Genomic DNA, 16,601 nt, shown 5'->3' on the forward strand with positions numbered 1-16,601 from the left:
CAATTCTTACTTGAAGGCAACCGAAAGGGTCAAGCAGCATTGTCATTTATTAGAAATGAAAGCAGTGTAAATAGTCAACGGTCATCAAGCCTCTCTGCCAAACAACAACATTCTGGACCATCCGTGCAGATGAACACATCACTCAAACACACTCACACACACACACACACACACAATCAGATGCACCGAACATTAGCAGAGTCAGCCATTAGCCTTGTATTTCTGATATTACAAAAATAAAATCTAAAATCAAACGTCAAGTAATACAACACAGATGTGGACAGCATGATTAAAGATTTAGGGTTAACCACTTCATATGGTAGAAACGGCACATTAATAGTTAAACAAAAAGTATACCCATTTTAGTGTCATGCAGACCCTCAAGCCCTTTGATGCAAAATGACATCTTTTTTCCCCCCCAAAAATGCCATGGCTCTCTTTGAACTCTCAAAGAAAGTACTGGATACGTTCAACTTCATTTTATTCTCGCAAACACAACAACCTCGAGTTTCTTCTAAGGAGTGCACAAGGAAGACTACTGAGATGAAAGTGGTTGCTAAGATGACTTAACATCTCCTTTTTTTTTTTCAGAGGACATGCGACAACGATGAAAACCAAAATTCGACCACAAGTCAAGTTTGTTGCATCTGTCTGCGACTCCGTTTTTGGGCCCTTTGTCTTGCAGAGCTGTCTGTGAAACAGTAGATATCGTATTGCTGAGATTGGAGGTGAACCAAAAAAAAATAAAAAATTTGGTGTTTTGTTGAAAACCATTTCCATGTTGTGGGCGTGTTGATATGCTATTTGATGTCCCACATGCTCCTTTGCCGGAGCTCAGTCCTTGTGCAAAGTTTGATGGAGGTGAAGGTAGAGTGGTTTCTTCGTCAAGAGATGGAGTTTCTTCCTTTTGAAGTCAGTTGGCTTCTTGTACCTGGTCGTTGAATGAAGTCAGAGAAGAAATGAATGGATTTTCGTTGATGTTTGTGTACTGCTTGCGTTCAAGGTGCTCAGTTAAAAGCACCTACAATCTTGTAGACAGAACATTCAACATAGAGGGTAAAATCAATACTCACAACTCGATCACAATGGGGCCAGGTTTAATCTCGTCCATTTCCATAAAGGCAAAACACTTTGTGCTGGTGAACCTTTTCTTGGGTTTGTAGTGCTTGAATTCAAAGAAGATAGCTGCCCCTAAAATCATAAAAGTATATCTTGACACATTCAAAATGTCTCTCCAGGTATTCTCTTCTGGGAATTCTGCAAGAGATGTATAGGATTTCTCACCTTTTGGTAGTTTTTCAACGTGTTTTTGGATCTCAACATCTATGTTGAAGTGAATATAGGTGTCCTCCTTCCGAGTAGCAACTGGCGTGTCTTGGACTGGGTTCACATCAACACCATTCAGATCTGCAGAAGAAAAAGCAACTTGTGTGCAACAGTGTGTTCTTTTCACATTACCTAAACGATGATCGATATGATCTGTATCTCTCTTGTGCTATAGCACATTCACATAAACATTACATGTGTTATTTTCACATTGCATATATCATGTTGCGATATCCACATTCCTATTCTGGGTGCATGGTTGTACCTTTTACACTGACGGTCATATAGGGGTCAATGCACTGCCCTGCATCCTTCAGCCCGATCTTCTCGATTTTTAATGTGAGTAGTGTCATCCCAGGCTCCGACGGTAACCGCGGCAGCAGAGTGCCTGTGCAGAAATGTTAAAAGGCACTTTCATTTCTTCCTAAAGCACTTCAGAGCCATCTGTTTATGTCAGTAAGAGCATGTTAACCACAATAATGGCAGAAGGCCATTCCAGCTGAATTCACATGGGCATACCTTGCATAGCTGTGAATGGCAGGCAGCGAAGACAAGAGTAATGAAGCCATGCATATCACCAACAAAGAGGAGGAGGAGGACGACAGCGATGAAGAGGAGGAAAAGAGGCTCATGAAATGGACATAGAACACCATTGACAAAAGCAGCAGTAATCATCCTTTGTCAACACAGGTATTTGGCAAAGGCTGTTTAAGACAAGACACCACTCTTAAAAGCTCAATAACCACTCGTAGGATGGTTTTCTGGATAGTGAAACCAACAAGCTGTTGCAATCCTCTTGCATCAAGACAGGCAGAGTTGCCTCATACATAAGGAGGTCTGAATATATGGGGTCAGCTTCCCCAAACCGGAGGCAAAAAAGTCACAGTCTAAATTTCACTTTACATATTTCTTGACACTAGCACAGGTGTTACTTGCAAAAAGACATTTTGCGGTACAATACAGGGCTACTGAAGAGCAAGTCCCAGAAGGGTCATGCATATACACTCTTAAAACAAATGTGTTTCCCCTATCTGGACACAGAGATGTGTTAAAAAAAAACAATGCCATTTGTGTTATTTTCAACACATTTTGTGTAACAAATAATAAAAAAAAAAAACGAAACAACACAAACTGTTGTCCCCATCTGGACACAGAGATGTGTTAAAAACATGGCAAGTTGTGTTGTTTTCAACACATTCATTTTAAGAGTGTATGTTTGCATGATGAGCCTACCGGGCACTCTGGAAGGAAAGGACTCTGGTGACCCGGCCCCAGCGGCAGTGTCCTCTTCCTCCTCCAACTCCAGATTCTCCTCCTCTCCTGGAGCAAGGATTTTTCTGCCAGTCAAAACAGCAACACAACAGCTATCAGGCTTGTTTTCGACTTCTTTCACTGGCCTCAGATGTATAAAGATGTCATGTGTAATTTGTTTCCAATCGAGAATATAAAACAAAGCATCTTTATTAACCAACATCATAGAGATTTGGGACTAGATCGAATTTGAATTTGCTCAACATTTACCTTAAAGGCACTGGCTGTACATCAAAAGGAAAATCTTTGTTGTGTGTGAGAATGTTCTTTATGACTGAAACAGAAATAACAGATTACAAAAACAGATAACAAAACCCAGCATGTGTTTCAGTCTTATTTCAGCCTTACCAATCCATCTAGCTTATGATACATTGATTGCTAGGAATGATAAGTTTACATTAGGGGAGTAAAGGTACACATATTCATACTGAACCGTTTAGGTACAGGACGTTAGGTACAAATGTACCAAATGCAGTCCTTAACAGTAATCAACAGGCTTTTTTGTTTGCGGACCATGTTTCAAATTTGAGTACTTACACAAACATATTAAGTGGGAGATCATAAGTCAGTTTAGTTAATTAATGTCAAAAACTTTTTTTTTCTGACACCTTTTAAAAATGCTATTGCCGTTGTGCATCAGCAACATTGTCAGTAAATTTTAGGTTAGCAGTATAAACAGGCTTACTGTACCGAAAATAAACCCATCGAGGTACACACCGAACTGTCATTTTTGTGTACCATTACATCCCTAGATTACATGCATTCACTTACTGGGTTCCAGTTTCTTTAGGTCCTCCAATTTGAATTCCTCTTCGGACTGTGCATTCTAAACACATTTGGACATAGGTATTGACACTTAACACTCTAGGCCATCAAAACCTCAAATATACTTGACAGGAAGGTCTGACCATCAATGTACATACCTGTAGAGAAGCACATCGCATTTCTAGACATGTTGATAATTTTCCAATTGTTTTCTGTCAAAAAAGACATGAGTCAAGGTTACAGTTTCAATATGTTGACTTATTCAAGAAAACCTAAAGGTGTTATATTTGTCAGTACATGGAAACTTAGTAATATTAGGCTTATATCTTTCTTATTTCCCTTCACATGGCTCAAATCTTTCTCCACAAAACTATACCTGCAGAGATACATTTAGGGAATAAAAAAAAAAGCCAAACCTTTTGATCCTCTGAAAAGTCGTGTGAATTGGTTGACTGAACTTCTTTCTGTAATTGCCTTGCAAGTCTACAAAAAGACATTATAAGAGTGAATGTGTCAACTTGTGGGTTATATCATTACACATGTTATGGGTCAAGAGAGATATTGTTTCATAGCCTTACATTACAAAATAAATACAACCCCAAATCAGAAAATGTTGGGACATTATGTAAAATGCAAATAAAAACATAATAAGTCTTGTAAACCCTGTGCTGAAAATGAACATTTTGACTATTTCATTGAAAACATATGTTCATTTTGAATTTGATGCCAGCAACATGTTTAAAAACAAGTTGATACAGGGAATGTTTACCACTGTGCTGCTTCACCAAAATTCTGTAAATGTTTAGGAACTGAGGAGAGTTTTAAGAATGAAATGTTGTCCCATTACTCCCCGATATAGGATTTCAGTTGCTCAACAGTATAGGGTATTCTTTGTCATGTTTTCCATTCCATTATGCACCTAATTTGACAAATCTGGACTGCAGACAGACCATTTTAGCACCTGGGCTATATATATGGAAAAATATTGTTTAAATATGTGCAGAATTCAATTTGGCGTTGTGGTTCTGAAATATTCAAGGTCTTCCCTGGAGATAGTATGTTGCTCAAAACCTGTATACATCATTCAGAATTGAGTGTGCTTTGCCAAATGTGCAAGATGCCCATGCTGTAGGCACTAATGCTCCTCCACACGGTCATAGATGTTGGGTTTTGGACTGAGCACTAAAACAAGTTGGATAGGTTGGATACTTGGATAGGCCCTCTCCTCTATAGCTCAGATGAGTCCATGATTTCCAAAAAGACCACAGGACCTTTTTCCATGTTATACCTCAGTCCATTTTAGGCCCAGATAAGACAGTGGTATTTTCTGTATGTCTCAATACAATTTTGGCTGCAGTTTTTGAATTGAGTATCAAACTGTGCACACAGACAATGGTTATCAGGTTTTCCTGAGCCCAGACAGGTCTGGAAACAGGTCTGGTGTTGATGCAGTGCCATCTGAGGTCCAAAAGACCACAGCCATACAATTTGTTTTTCAGCTCTTTCCCTTGTTTGCAAAGATATCTCTGGATCTCTGAATGTTTTAATAATATTATGTCCTGTAGATGATTAACTCCCCAAATACTTTACAATACTTAATTTGTGCACACAAGTTTACACAGAGTGATGAATACACCTATCGTTACTTCTAAGATACCTTGCCTCTCTGGGATGCTCTTTTTCATACCCAATCTTGTTGCCAGTTACCCTAATTAGTTGTCAAACATTCCTCCTTTTGTTTTCTTTATCATTACACAACTTTTCCAGCATTTTGTTATTTCCGTCCAAACTTCTTTTGAAACATATTGCTGGTATAAAATTCAAAATTAACATATTTTCCATGAAATAGTCAAGTTTGTGATTTTCAGCATTTGATGTGTTGTCTGTGTCCTTTTTGCAACTAAATATGAGTTTAAGAGATTTGCAGATTATTAAGTTCTGTTTTTATTCACATTTTACACAACGTCCCAACTTTCTCTGTTTTGGGGTTGTAATATTTCTTAAAATAGGCACATCACATTTGTCCTGACACCAAATAAGCAGACTACCAACATGCCTTATCTGTCACATTGAGGTGGAAACCCCTTTTGTACCTGATAAGGGTTTGTTTCATTCTGACAAAGCATACAATTCTGGAAATAATCAGTTGCCATTAAGGAAAAAGCAAAAGTCAATCCATAAAATGTCCACGCAATAGAAAAAAACATGCATTCATGAAACGCAGGACAAAGCCAAGAATACAGTGTATCTTACAGATAGATTATCACATGCATAGGCTATACAATTAATGTAAGTTCCGCAGCAGTTACAGCTAGTCACTCTGTTCTACGACTCTGACTCTGTTGGTCCTCCTTCGCCACCTACTGGTGATAAAATATTTTACAAGAGAGTAGCCTACGCAACACAACAGCCAAAAGTCCTTGTTTAGGCAATGTAAAACAAAGCTTCCCGTGAAATTTCAAACAATGCGTGTTTTCCAATGACTAGTCAGTGAGAAAACAACAACAAGAAACAAACAAACATAAGACGGATGACCAACATGACATGACATCTGACATGTGAACTAAAGTTCCACCCATACCAATGAGAGGGTGTGGCGCCTAATTTCGTTTTGAGAGAGCGAATTGAGAGAGTCCATAACTTGCGGAATGCACCGACTTTGGATAGTTTTAGAGGCCTGGATACCGAAATATCACAACATTTTCACAACAGGCGAGATCGTACAGCACCCTCAGTTTGGTAAAGCGCACCGGTTACATGCAGGTACGGCCTCGCATTAAAACATAGCATGCCTAGGCTACTACTTTGTCTGTGTTTACGCATTGGAGTAGTGATATCAACACGTTAGTGTGCGTTGTCCACGTAGAGATAGCCCTTCATTGGGTAGCCTATAACAATTCAACTTGATAGCACAGCAACATAGAAATGAAAACCCGATCAACCTTCTTTTGTGTAACAGCCTATTCCTACGACTCCACCGCCCGCTGATATGATAATTAATTATAAAAGATTATTTTTGCAACTTACATGTGATATTCATCAATTGCCTCAACTAACTGTCCCCACGAATCAAAGTCCGTGCCTTTTTTGAAACTTGCGTGCCATTTCTGGATGATCTTGGTGACATCGGACATTTTCCCGTAGTGGTGATGCACAAAACGTTTCAGGTTAACATTGCCGGTGAGATACTATTTCCCACCCTGCATCGTCTGTTTCCCAGGTAGCTAGCTGACTACAAGCTCACAGATAGACCGGTGCTACCCTCCACACTGACCAAGCCCTTCTGCTGGTGCATCCAAACCGCATTCGTTGAGAAAGGAAGTCCTGCCCCTTGGAGCATAGGGCCTATACTGTTTAGTGGGCAGTCCTTTACAGTGGGATACTATTAACACGTCGCCTATAAGGTACACACAAATAAAGTGAAAATAAACCATAATTTTCATATACAGAGTAAATCGTGCAATTAAGCAGATGGACACTTAAGTTTAACTGGTTTAAGAATTGTATGTGCCACACCCGCTCAATGTGGCTGTGCGACTATCAAGTTACTGTGTGCTTTCACAGTATAATATAAAATTGACAACATTCAGTAGCTCTATAGGCTACTGATTTGTGTTTGTTTTTTTCTCACTAGGAGATAATGTGGTAGTGATAAGATAAGACATTAATGTTCTAGGCATAGTCTTAAATTCTTAAAATACGTCTTTGATGTTGTCACGGGTTTGCTTGGAACATCTACAACTTAATCAGGGACACACATCACCCAGACAGACCACATTCATTTAGGTATGTATGTGGCATCTTCCAAAGTGAACCAAGAACTACAAATACAACTGCAGGAAATGGGCGATTATATCAGTGGTAAAGCACATGTGCTTATCCAATCAAAGAGTTAGCGCATTACGTAATGTTAGCAAACGACCAATAGGAATCAATGGTACGTCACAGAACGTAGTACAGGAAGATACATTTTTTATTCATTGTTTTATTTCCTGTATTGAATTATCGGGAGCTACAATTTAGGGATCTAAGGTTTGACAGGTCTTTTGTCTGATATAAAGCTGACATATAGAATTTGTGCCTGACGCTTTTGATCTGAGATATATCACTGTTGCTACTTTGTACTGCGTCGCTATTTTTTGATGAAACGCTTGCTTCGAGACTTGTTTACATTAGCCAACCTTTAACTGATGTTAGCTAGCTTGCTAGTTACACATTCCGTTCCTGCCACTTTTGATGCTTACGTAACGATGCTTTTTATCCTGACTTGAAGCTAGAAGTTAACGTTAATGTTAGTCTTACGGAGTGTAAACTGTGTTTTGAGGTATAGATCTGAGGCTAATAAAATGTGTCATGTTACGGTGTAGTAATTAACATTAGCTAGCTGGCTAATTACTTTTTTGACCACACACTGCTTAGTAGATCCCTGCCAGCTGACTTGGCTTTAACCGTTTTGCCTTTTAGTCTGTTCTCGTCTATTTTTTCTAACTCAAATGGAAATGTGTCGTGTCGTTCCAGCAATGCCTTTCTAAATTATAAAGGTGATATGATATCCAGGTTTTTCTAAGCCATAGTTCTCTGTAATGTAACACCTGACTACAGTTAAACCACCCCTGTTTTTGACATATTTACCTCTATTCTTCCAGCAGCTTGGTTTGTAATACTGTCAAAATGGCACACTGGTTTCATCGAAATCCTTTGAAAGCCACAGCACCAGTCTCGTTCAATTTGTATGGAATTGCTGGGAGTCCTGCAGCTAACAAAATATGCAAGTATGTGAAGTAGGCTATGCCAACCTTTGGACTAGATTATATCTTGTCTTTGTTCCTGATTATATTTGTCAAGTGATTAAAAAAGAAAAACATCATTAGAATGTGAGCTACACCTGTCAACACTTAATGCATTGTTTAAGTGGTCATGAATGGACCACATTGCAAACAAGGTTTACAGAACCCTTGCTCTAGCATTAGTGCGTAAATAAATCGTTGGTATTTACTGTGTCATTATCGTCCTCAGTGACCTGAGAACAACCAGGGCAAGACTTCTAGAGATGTTCACAGATGTCACCTGTACCCCGGAGATTATGAAGAATGCCACTGATGCATACTTCTCTCTATTACAAGGTGAGTGCTCCCAGTTCTGTAGCTGTATATATGTGAGGCTTGCCAATTAAGAAGGCAGTCACTTCACCTTCTTGGGTGAGTGTTTTATGCCTGCTTTGCTAACCAAAACCTCTGTATGTCTTGTGTTGCTAATGTGTTTTTGTGGCTGCTGGTAAATGGCTGGCAATGATGCAGGGTTCATTGCTTATCTGGATGGTACCACACAAGAGAACAAACTGCGGTACATTCAGAACTTCAAGTGGACTGATACTTTACAAGGCAACGCTGCGAGGTAATATCTTTGGCATGTTATTATAAGTGGCATAACTTTTGGTAGTCCACACAGCCTACTCATCCCTGTTACAAGCAATTATGTAGCCTCTAACCCAAAATTACCCCCCTTTAATCCATCTGTGTTTCATGTCAGCTGTGTCAAGATCATAACACATTGAAATTGAGAAATGCTCTTTCCAACCCTTCTTGTTACATCCACTGCTATGCTAAAATGGGTTTTGATAAACAGCCCCTAATACTACTAAAGTAGTTTACTTGCATAACATACTGTGATGTGTTATAGATAAAAAACATGGCAATAAACAATTCTGATATGCCTGTGATTCAAGTTATACATAAGTTAAGTTAGACATAATGTTAATACACTCAATATCACACAGTGCTCAGCAGGATGCAGTGTTTGAATTGGTTTCGATGGGATTCAACGTTGCAGTCTGGTACTCCAAGTATGCCTCAAGATTGGCAGGCAAAGAGAAGTAAGCTTTTTGTGCCATAGTGACAGACGAGTAGTTTTCAAAAAGTTTATGTTATTGTTGTATTTGTGATTCATGATATTATCTTACCGTTGGCAGTGTTACGGAGGATGAGGCCAAAATAGTTCATAAAAGCCTGAAAGTTGCAGCTGGAATTTTCAAACATCTAAAGGTATTTTGTTTGTAATTTCATAATTACAGCAAATATGTTAAAGGCAGCAGTTACGTCCATAGAGTTGTATTTACTTATAGTTCATCTATCACTTACCAGAATAATATAAATGTAGCAGTTTAGTTGGTTTATCAGATTAAAAATTCAACATTATTGTGTAGAGGTGCAAATGAAATGCAATTTTGATTTTTATGTATCTATAACAATGTAAAGCATGATACAGTATATGAGTTTCTCACATGTCTATGCATTTTTTAATCTGCTTCACATATTAAACTTACTACAGGGATTTCATGAAGTCATTCTGTAAACTCATTCAGAGGCAGACAGTATGATAATATTTAGCAAAACTTAATTTTAACTTCTTTTAAAGTCTAATGTCCAAATATTCTTCCTGACTTTGTTGTGTGTTGGTTCTGTCACCACTTCTTAGGAGACCCACATCCCCCGCCTCATCACCCCAGCCGAGAAGGGGAGGGATCTGGAGCCCAGGGTGATTGACACCTACATCGTCCAGTGCCAAGCTGAGGCCCAGGAAGGTAGATCCATACTCACCACCCTTTCGCTTGCATGAAGTGTCTAATGATGGAATTCCAAAAGATGTGGCTTTACTGTAGGTGTGCTCAAAAAGAGTGAAGCATCTGGATATCTCTGTTCTGTTGTCCTTACATTGCCTTGATAATTACAGTGCATGAAAATGCACTGTTCTGTTATCCGAAGTCTTCTTCTTCTTCTTCTTCTTCTTCTTCTTCTTCTTCTTATTCTTCCCACCAAATTTCTGCGTCTAATTCAGCTTCAACCGTTTAGCATTAGAAACTTAGTTCAAACTTTGTAGCGTGGGTCTTGAAAAGGACACTTGAGGAATGTATTTTTCACTTTTGTAAACTTTATACTTTTTGAGATATTAACAAAAAACAAACTTATTTTTCCCCATAGACTTTACATTAGCACTATGACATCACAATAGACTAATTAACTTGATTTGCAACTGTATCAACTTCCAGCTGCTCAACTAGGACCCATCAAAGGGCCAGTTAAACAGATTGCACCTGTATCAACTGCTTCCTGCTTAACTAGGCCAACTCTCTGTGTCTCTCCATTCTACAAGGATATAAGGCACATTCCATCCAACTTTCTATCCATTCATCCTCTTCAAACCATTCACTCATCCACCCATTAAACTATCCATCAACATCCATTAAACAATCTGCCTATCAACATCCATTCAACTTTCTGTCTATCAACATCCATTACACCAGAGAGGGTTAAAGCGGATCTTTGATTACACTATCTACATTCAACTTTTAAACTATATACTCTGTCTCAGGCTTTAAGCATACAATCTGGCTCTCTTAAGACTACTATTTCCTCTGCCCACAACTGTTTCAAAATAAATGTCCTCACTACAATAATTCACTATTAAATAATTTAACTATTTAAACTACTCAACTATTTAACTGTTCAGCCATTTCAACTGTTAGTTGTTATCAACTATGACTCCTGCCAACTGTTTCCAAATACAAGTTTGTTTGGCATTTTATTTTAATATACAGTATGTTTATATTTTCATGCACTGGTAATTTCCTCGAAATTAAATTTTCTAGTTGTAATTGTTTTGTCCGACACTTGTGTGGTACTTTCCAGTTTGTCCAACTAATGTGTGGGACTTTCTTAAAATGTATGTTTGGGTTCAGAGTAAGCGAGTGAGTGTGCGTTTTCCTCAAAAGCTGGAACATGGAACATAGCCATAACCATGACAAATGTTGTTTTGTTCATCTGTGTTTTGCAGTGACTATTGCCAGAGCCATCGAGTTGAAGCATAATGCCAATCTCATCGCATCCTTAGCATTTGAGACCGCTAACTTCTATCAGAAGGCTGGTGAGGTTTCCCTTTGGTTTTTTCACATTTTTTCACATAGATCTCTTTTTCTCAAAGTCACAGAGTGCTGTACGTACGAAAAAAAAAGAAAACAATCGGTACTGCCTAGCTCGAGTTGCTGCAGCCAACAGCTAGAGCTACCATGCAGCTACAGGGCTACAATCTGGTGGCATGAACATGGGGCCTCATGAACAGTGCTCGGTGACGTTGAGATACAGAGATCTACCGGTATGTGACAAAATCGCCGGAATTCTCCTTTAAATAGACTGGGTGATTCAACTCACCTAAGCCACAGACTTCACCATCTTAATGTAATGTACTTCAGACCTGTAGTAGTGTACCTTTCGGTTGTCATGTTTTACTTGAAGGCATTCATGCAGGTTTAAAGGTTCTATCAGCGATTTCAGGCCCAAAAAAGGCCCAAACATAAATGATCACATTCATCCAATCTTTACTAACGATCCGCTAGCTGCCCGCCCCATAAGCAGGCTGTCAAAAAACGTGTCTCTGTAGGCAGCCTAGGCTCTGAGATCTGCACACAAAAACAAATGTTATCAACAAGTGTTGCCAACCACTCAAAGGCAAAATAAAGTGTTCCAATCATTAACCGATGAGATGCGCGTTCAGGAGAGTTTCAATTGCACGAGAGGGAGGGAGAGGGAGTAGCGAGCTAGCTCTCTGTTTTGTTTAAACATCAACAGAAGTGACGTTACCTGCCATCACTGATACAACCTTTAAGTGTACAATCATATTCAATCAATATTTCTTGATTCCTTAATTTCCAATCTTATTATTGTTGTTTTTTTTTTCACAGATCACACACTGAACACTTTGGAGCCTGACTACAGTAGCAAGTGGAGGAAGTACCTTCAACTCAAGCAGCACTTCTACATGGCCTATGTGAGATCACAATATTATGACATATCTAGAAAATATAAATATACACATGCACATACACCATAGAAAATAACTGACATAAAATTATTCACATCTTTCACTGTGGACCCAGTTAGCCTGCTGTATATTTGGTCTTTCTCCTTCCTGTCCCTTGGTTAGTTTTTGCATAGATTCTGCATAATTCGGAATGCTGACATTCACACCTTCCTTTGACATGGCAGGCATATTGCTACCACGGGCAGACTCTCCTTGCCAGTGACAAGTGTGGAGAAGCTATAAGGTCTCTGCAGGAAGCAGAAAAATGTGAGTGCATCTCAGCGAGAAGACAAATCTCTACAATCTCTCATTTATTTGTGCAATAGATAGATAGATACAACATAAACAGGATGATAAAATAACAAATTCACATGACTAATCTCTTAAAGATTTAATATCTTTCATACACAGACCTTTCATACACAGACCTTTCATACACAGAATGCAGCTCCAAGTGCTTTACATTTGGAACATGTAACACAATAATAAAAAAAGAATCAGTCAGGTACCGTATGGTATCAGGTATGAGGCCAGAAATCGGTTCTCTGACAGATGTCAATAATATAGCGCCAATTTTGAAAATATGCAGTGGAGCATGTGTTTACTTGAAGTGTTAGTCCATTCCTGTTGTAAAGGCTTCATTACAAAGCAGAAAATCAAGAAGAGAGAAAAAACTCAGTAATGAGTGCAACCCCTTGTTCTCGTACTGTAGGTTACTCCAAGGCTGAGGCTTTGTGTAAAGAGTACCGTCAGACCAAGGGCCCCGGCACCACAGCTAAGCCCTCCGAGCAGCTCTTCTTCCTGAAGCTCGGAGGCCTCATCAAGAACACGCTGGAGAAGTGCCAGAGGGAGAACGGCTTCATGTGAGTCCAGACCTCAAGCTCCTGGACACAGACGTCGGCTTTGTCTTCTGCTCCTTTCACTTGCTTCCTATGCTTGAGCTCACAATATTCCTCCCTTGTTTTGCCTTCTCATTTGGATGCTATACTTGCTTCTGACTCGTCTTATTTGCAATCGCATTTACAGCTCTGGAAAAATAAATGAAGAGACCACTGTACATTTTCCTGTGCCTATTTGGGCCCTAATTTGAATTCTGGGCAAAGTGCAAATTAGTCGTGTGTCTGCGACCAGCTGCCCACATGCCTCACCATATTTCTAGTTCATGCAGAAGAACTTTGCTTTCTGATTGACTTTGCACTTTGCCCAGAATTTAAATTAGTGGTTTAAATGTTTCGCGTTTTCCCCCCCAGATATTTCCACAAGGTTCCAGCTGAGGCCCCATCACTGGAGCTGAAGGCTAGCTATGGCCTGGCTGAGCCCATTGGCTTCGAATTTCCTCCCGTGAGCGACCAGTGTACCCCGGAGGTCTATGCCACCTTCGACCTCACCAAGGGAGCCAAGGACGAGAAGGTAACTGTGCACTTGAGGAATGTAAAGCATGTCCAGGTTTTTTATGTTCAGATCATGTCGAAGGTGTTGCATTATGCATTACCTTTCGGTATTATTTTCAAGTTCATTCAATTCGATTTTATTTATACAGTGTCAATACTATTTAAATTCTCGCAAGATGTTTTACAGAGCCCAAAGCTTAAACTATTTGGGTTTTGATTTTGGCATTGCCCTTGTGATGTTTTAACTCTCCATTTAAAGATGCGCTGTGCAAGTACTCCATTTGAAACCTACTCCTGTAGGAAAACACGTTTCTCTTTTTTCCTTTAACATACTAATACTGTTCCATGTATTCCCGTTGTATTCCCGTTGTAAACACGTTGTCTCTGTCGTGTTTGATGAAGGCCAAGTCCAAACAGGATGAGGAAGTGAAGCCGGTGAAGGAACCTGACCTGAAGCCTCAGAAAGACACCGGCTGCACCATCTCCTAAGCCCATCCCTGAACTCACCCAGCAGACACAGGAGGTCATTCACACTCCCCACAACCCACAGTACTGGAGTCATGGTTGCATCATTGCAAGTAAAACCCTGCACGGTGAAGGAAGCCTCTCGCTTTAGTTTTGATGGCAGGCCGAATACTTATGTTTGCTGGTTTGAGTTATCTGAAGACCTGATTTAGTCCCGCCTCTTGAGTGGGACTTACGGAAGGTTGATACTTTTTTTGAGTGAATGTTCTTGACAGTTTCATAAGAACTCATGATGGTGGAAGTAAACATTAAATTGGAAGTTTAAAATGTCGATCACATGCCGAGACTGCATGCATTATTGTAATGCATTTGTTTAGTTTGATTTGTAGTGATTTATAATCAATAATGTTTGAGGTGGCTTGTTCTTTCGTTGTAGCTCATTTTATACATTATAATAGAAATGTAGCGCAGTTATTACAACTTCTCCTTCTCTGGAAGACTGAGCACATTTCATTAAGGCGGGGATCACATTAGCCAGCGGCAAGCGGCAGGTTTCCTATTGTTCTCTATGGTTCGGCAGTGGAACGGTGGCAACGCTGGCGTAATGCTAGCGTTGAACAAGCTGAGCGTTGAACTTGGTTCAACTTTTAAACCGCAATGCGAGCGTTTTCAGTTGTCGAACCGCTTGTGTTACCATAGGAACGAGATAGAACTTATTAAGGTCTGAGCGTTACGTTACGCTTGCCGCGGCCGCTTGCCGCTGGCTAATGTGATCCCCGCCTAAGTTTACTTATGGACCAAGTGAAATACTGCATAAGGATTTGAATCCTTCTCATTCTAGGTTCCCATCTGTATAATATATTATATTTCAAAAAGTATGTAACACTCACTCACCAACTACTAGTCCTTTGTTAAACTTTTCTTGAACAAATCTTAGTCTGCGATGCAAATTGGCTGTGCAGCTTAGCGTTTCGCTTGGACTCTACTGTAAATGACCTTGATGTGACCATTCATCTCCCTTCCCAAGGCTTCCTTCAAAGCAGCATACGAGATGCATAAGCGTCACGTCAGCATTCATTTCCCCAAGCTGCGGCCCAAGAGCAAGGACTGGCTTGTGTTTTTCGGGTCGCAGTTTAGCACAGACCCAGCTGTTTCCCATCCCGAGAGGAACAATAATATCCCAGTCAAATTTGACACGGCCACAGGGGCTCTTCAAAATGGCCCCCAGACTGGGCGCCCATGGTGTGGGACGCCAGGGTGAAACATGTCATCGTTGGCACGCGGAGGCTGTCCCAGCATGGTGTTGCCATGGTGTTGCCATGCCCCCCACCCCTGTCTCGTCATGGGGAGGTCAGTATGCTGCTTGGTCCCGATATGGGCTCTCTGCCTGTAATGGCTCCCACCAAGAGCCCGTGGGTATGGTCAAATTTGCTGAATGTCTGGCAAATTCCCATGACCTAGTTATGAGAGAATTTCTTGGATTATTCCACAAATCAGCCACATCAAAAGAGATTTAAGTACGTGATATTCAGTGTGACACAGGGTCTTTTATGAAAGTTGCTGCACACATTATTGTTGTATTGTACACAGCTGCAAGATGTTAACTCCGCACATTTGGATATTTTTTTCCAAGCCAACAGATAAAGCTTTGCTAGCTTTAATAATTTTGGTATCCTGATATCTGGTATGCCACTGGCCACTGGCTTTCTGAACATTCATTTTCCCTGCTGAGTATCCGTAGTTTTGTGTTGGCTTCCAACTGCTGTGTTATAACTCTTAGTAGTAGCGCCTGAGTTATAAGTCTCATCATGTGACATGTTGTAAAATTACAATAACTTTGTGATGGAGGTTTTTTTTTCTCAAAGCTTTTTGCACTTTACCGTTGTCTTATTGAAAGTGGCCTACATACACATGTAGAGACGTCAAGGTGTATTATAAAACATAAAAACAATAACCGTCCTGTAGATACAAGCTTCTTTTTCTCTGGTTGTAAGTATTGAAATACTCAATTGTAATTTTATTTAGTAACTGTGTACCGAAATGAAATCATTCATTTACATGGGTAATGGTACACTCTATTATATAAGGTGTGCTTGTATATGAAAGTTAACCCTAAAGTCATTGTCATGTATTAATCTGTTTCCATAATGAACATGCACTTCAGTGAGAATTAAAACATCCCTATGGTAACCATGTCTCGGCATTTTGTCCTCCTACTTCATTCATTGAATGATATATGGTTTGCAGCATGTGCTTAAATACCAGTTGCAATAACAAGAAGGATCTTTTTTTACATTAGATTGGAGTGAGAAACGGAGTAACCATACACAGCAGATCACAACAGCAGGCCATGATTAAAGCAAATCATGGTCAGATATTCAATGGTGTTTCATGAAAACCTCTATTTCCTCTGAAAAGCATGCATATTGGTTAACAATACAGCTGTATTCAAATAGCCTGGTAAGGCTGTGCCCACAGCAATGGATTTGT

The 16,601-nt window shown here is 39.8% G+C and overlaps 2 protein-coding genes across 5 annotated transcripts; one reads left to right on the top strand and one right to left on the bottom strand.

Annotated features, from left to right (window-relative positions):
- Positions 1 to 29: 29 nt before the first annotated feature.
- Positions 30 to 6,731, bottom strand: aida (axin interactor, dorsalization associated). 2 transcript variants are annotated; one of them, XM_048251339.1, is made up of 11 exons: positions 6,430 to 6,731; positions 3,819 to 3,885; positions 3,561 to 3,614; positions 3,409 to 3,463; positions 2,848 to 2,911; positions 2,560 to 2,663; positions 1,846 to 1,854; positions 1,592 to 1,714; positions 1,285 to 1,407; positions 1,074 to 1,191; positions 30 to 931 (listed from the first exon to the last, which is right to left on the bottom strand). In XM_048251339.1, exons 1-11 carry the CDS (start codon positions 6,534 to 6,536, stop codon positions 835 to 837), a joined length of 921 nt encoding a protein of 306 aa, XP_048107296.1. In that variant the 5' UTR covers positions 6,537 to 6,731; the 3' UTR covers positions 30 to 834. The 2 variants fall into 2 exon arrangements, with proteins under 2 accessions (XP_048107296.1, XP_048107297.1); XM_048251340.1 differs by lacking the exon at positions 1,846 to 1,854.
- Positions 6,154 to 16,306, top strand: brox (BRO1 domain and CAAX motif containing). Of its 3 annotated transcripts, none has more exons than XM_048251338.1 (13): positions 6,154 to 6,165; positions 8,052 to 8,174; positions 8,419 to 8,525; positions 8,700 to 8,796; positions 9,179 to 9,274; positions 9,371 to 9,443; positions 9,877 to 9,982; positions 11,233 to 11,322; positions 12,137 to 12,222; positions 12,441 to 12,522; positions 12,968 to 13,118; positions 13,506 to 13,665; positions 14,049 to 16,306. In XM_048251338.1, exons 2-13 carry the CDS (start codon positions 8,074 to 8,076, stop codon positions 14,133 to 14,135), a joined length of 1,236 nt encoding a protein of 411 aa, XP_048107295.1. In that variant the 5' UTR covers positions 6,154 to 6,165; positions 8,052 to 8,073; the 3' UTR covers positions 14,136 to 16,306. The 3 variants fall into 3 exon arrangements, with proteins under 3 accessions (XP_048107295.1, XP_048107294.1, XP_048107293.1); XM_048251337.1 differs by lacking the exon at positions 6,154 to 6,165 and adding an exon at positions 7,346 to 7,434; XM_048251336.1 differs by lacking the exon at positions 6,154 to 6,165 and adding an exon at positions 7,400 to 7,434 and having other exon boundaries at positions 8,049 to 8,174.
- The last annotated feature ends 295 nt before the right edge of the window (positions 16,307 to 16,601 follow it).

Source organism: Alosa alosa, chromosome 8, assembly GCF_017589495.1.
Source record: "Alosa alosa isolate M-15738 ecotype Scorff River chromosome 8, AALO_Geno_1.1, whole genome shotgun sequence".
Taxonomy (NCBI): domain Eukaryota; kingdom Metazoa; phylum Chordata; class Actinopteri; order Clupeiformes; family Clupeidae; genus Alosa; species Alosa alosa.

Excerpts from the sequence above, each read along its gene's own strand:
- aida (XM_048251339.1), bottom strand. The coding sequence starts at position 6,536 with ATGTCCGATGTCACCAAGATCATCCAGAAATGGCACGCAAGTTTCAAA. Across the intron at positions 2,664-2,847 it reads GTACAGCCAGTGCCTTTAAG|AAAAATCCTTGCTCCAGGAG; the intron begins GTAAATGTTGAG and ends TTTGACTGGCAG. Across the intron at positions 1,408-1,591 it reads TATGACCGTCAGTGTAAAAG|ATCTGAATGGTGTTGATGTG; the intron begins GTACAACCATGC and ends TTTCTTCTGCAG.
- brox (XM_048251338.1), top strand. The coding sequence starts at position 8,074 with ATGGCACACTGGTTTCATCGAAATCCTTTGAAAGCCACAGCACCAGTC. Across the intron at positions 9,983-11,232 it reads CCAAGCTGAGGCCCAGGAAG|TGACTATTGCCAGAGCCATC; the intron begins GTAGATCCATAC and ends TGTGTTTTGCAG. Across the intron at positions 12,523-12,967 it reads TCTGCAGGAAGCAGAAAAAT|GTTACTCCAAGGCTGAGGCT; the intron begins GTGAGTGCATCT and ends CTCGTACTGTAG.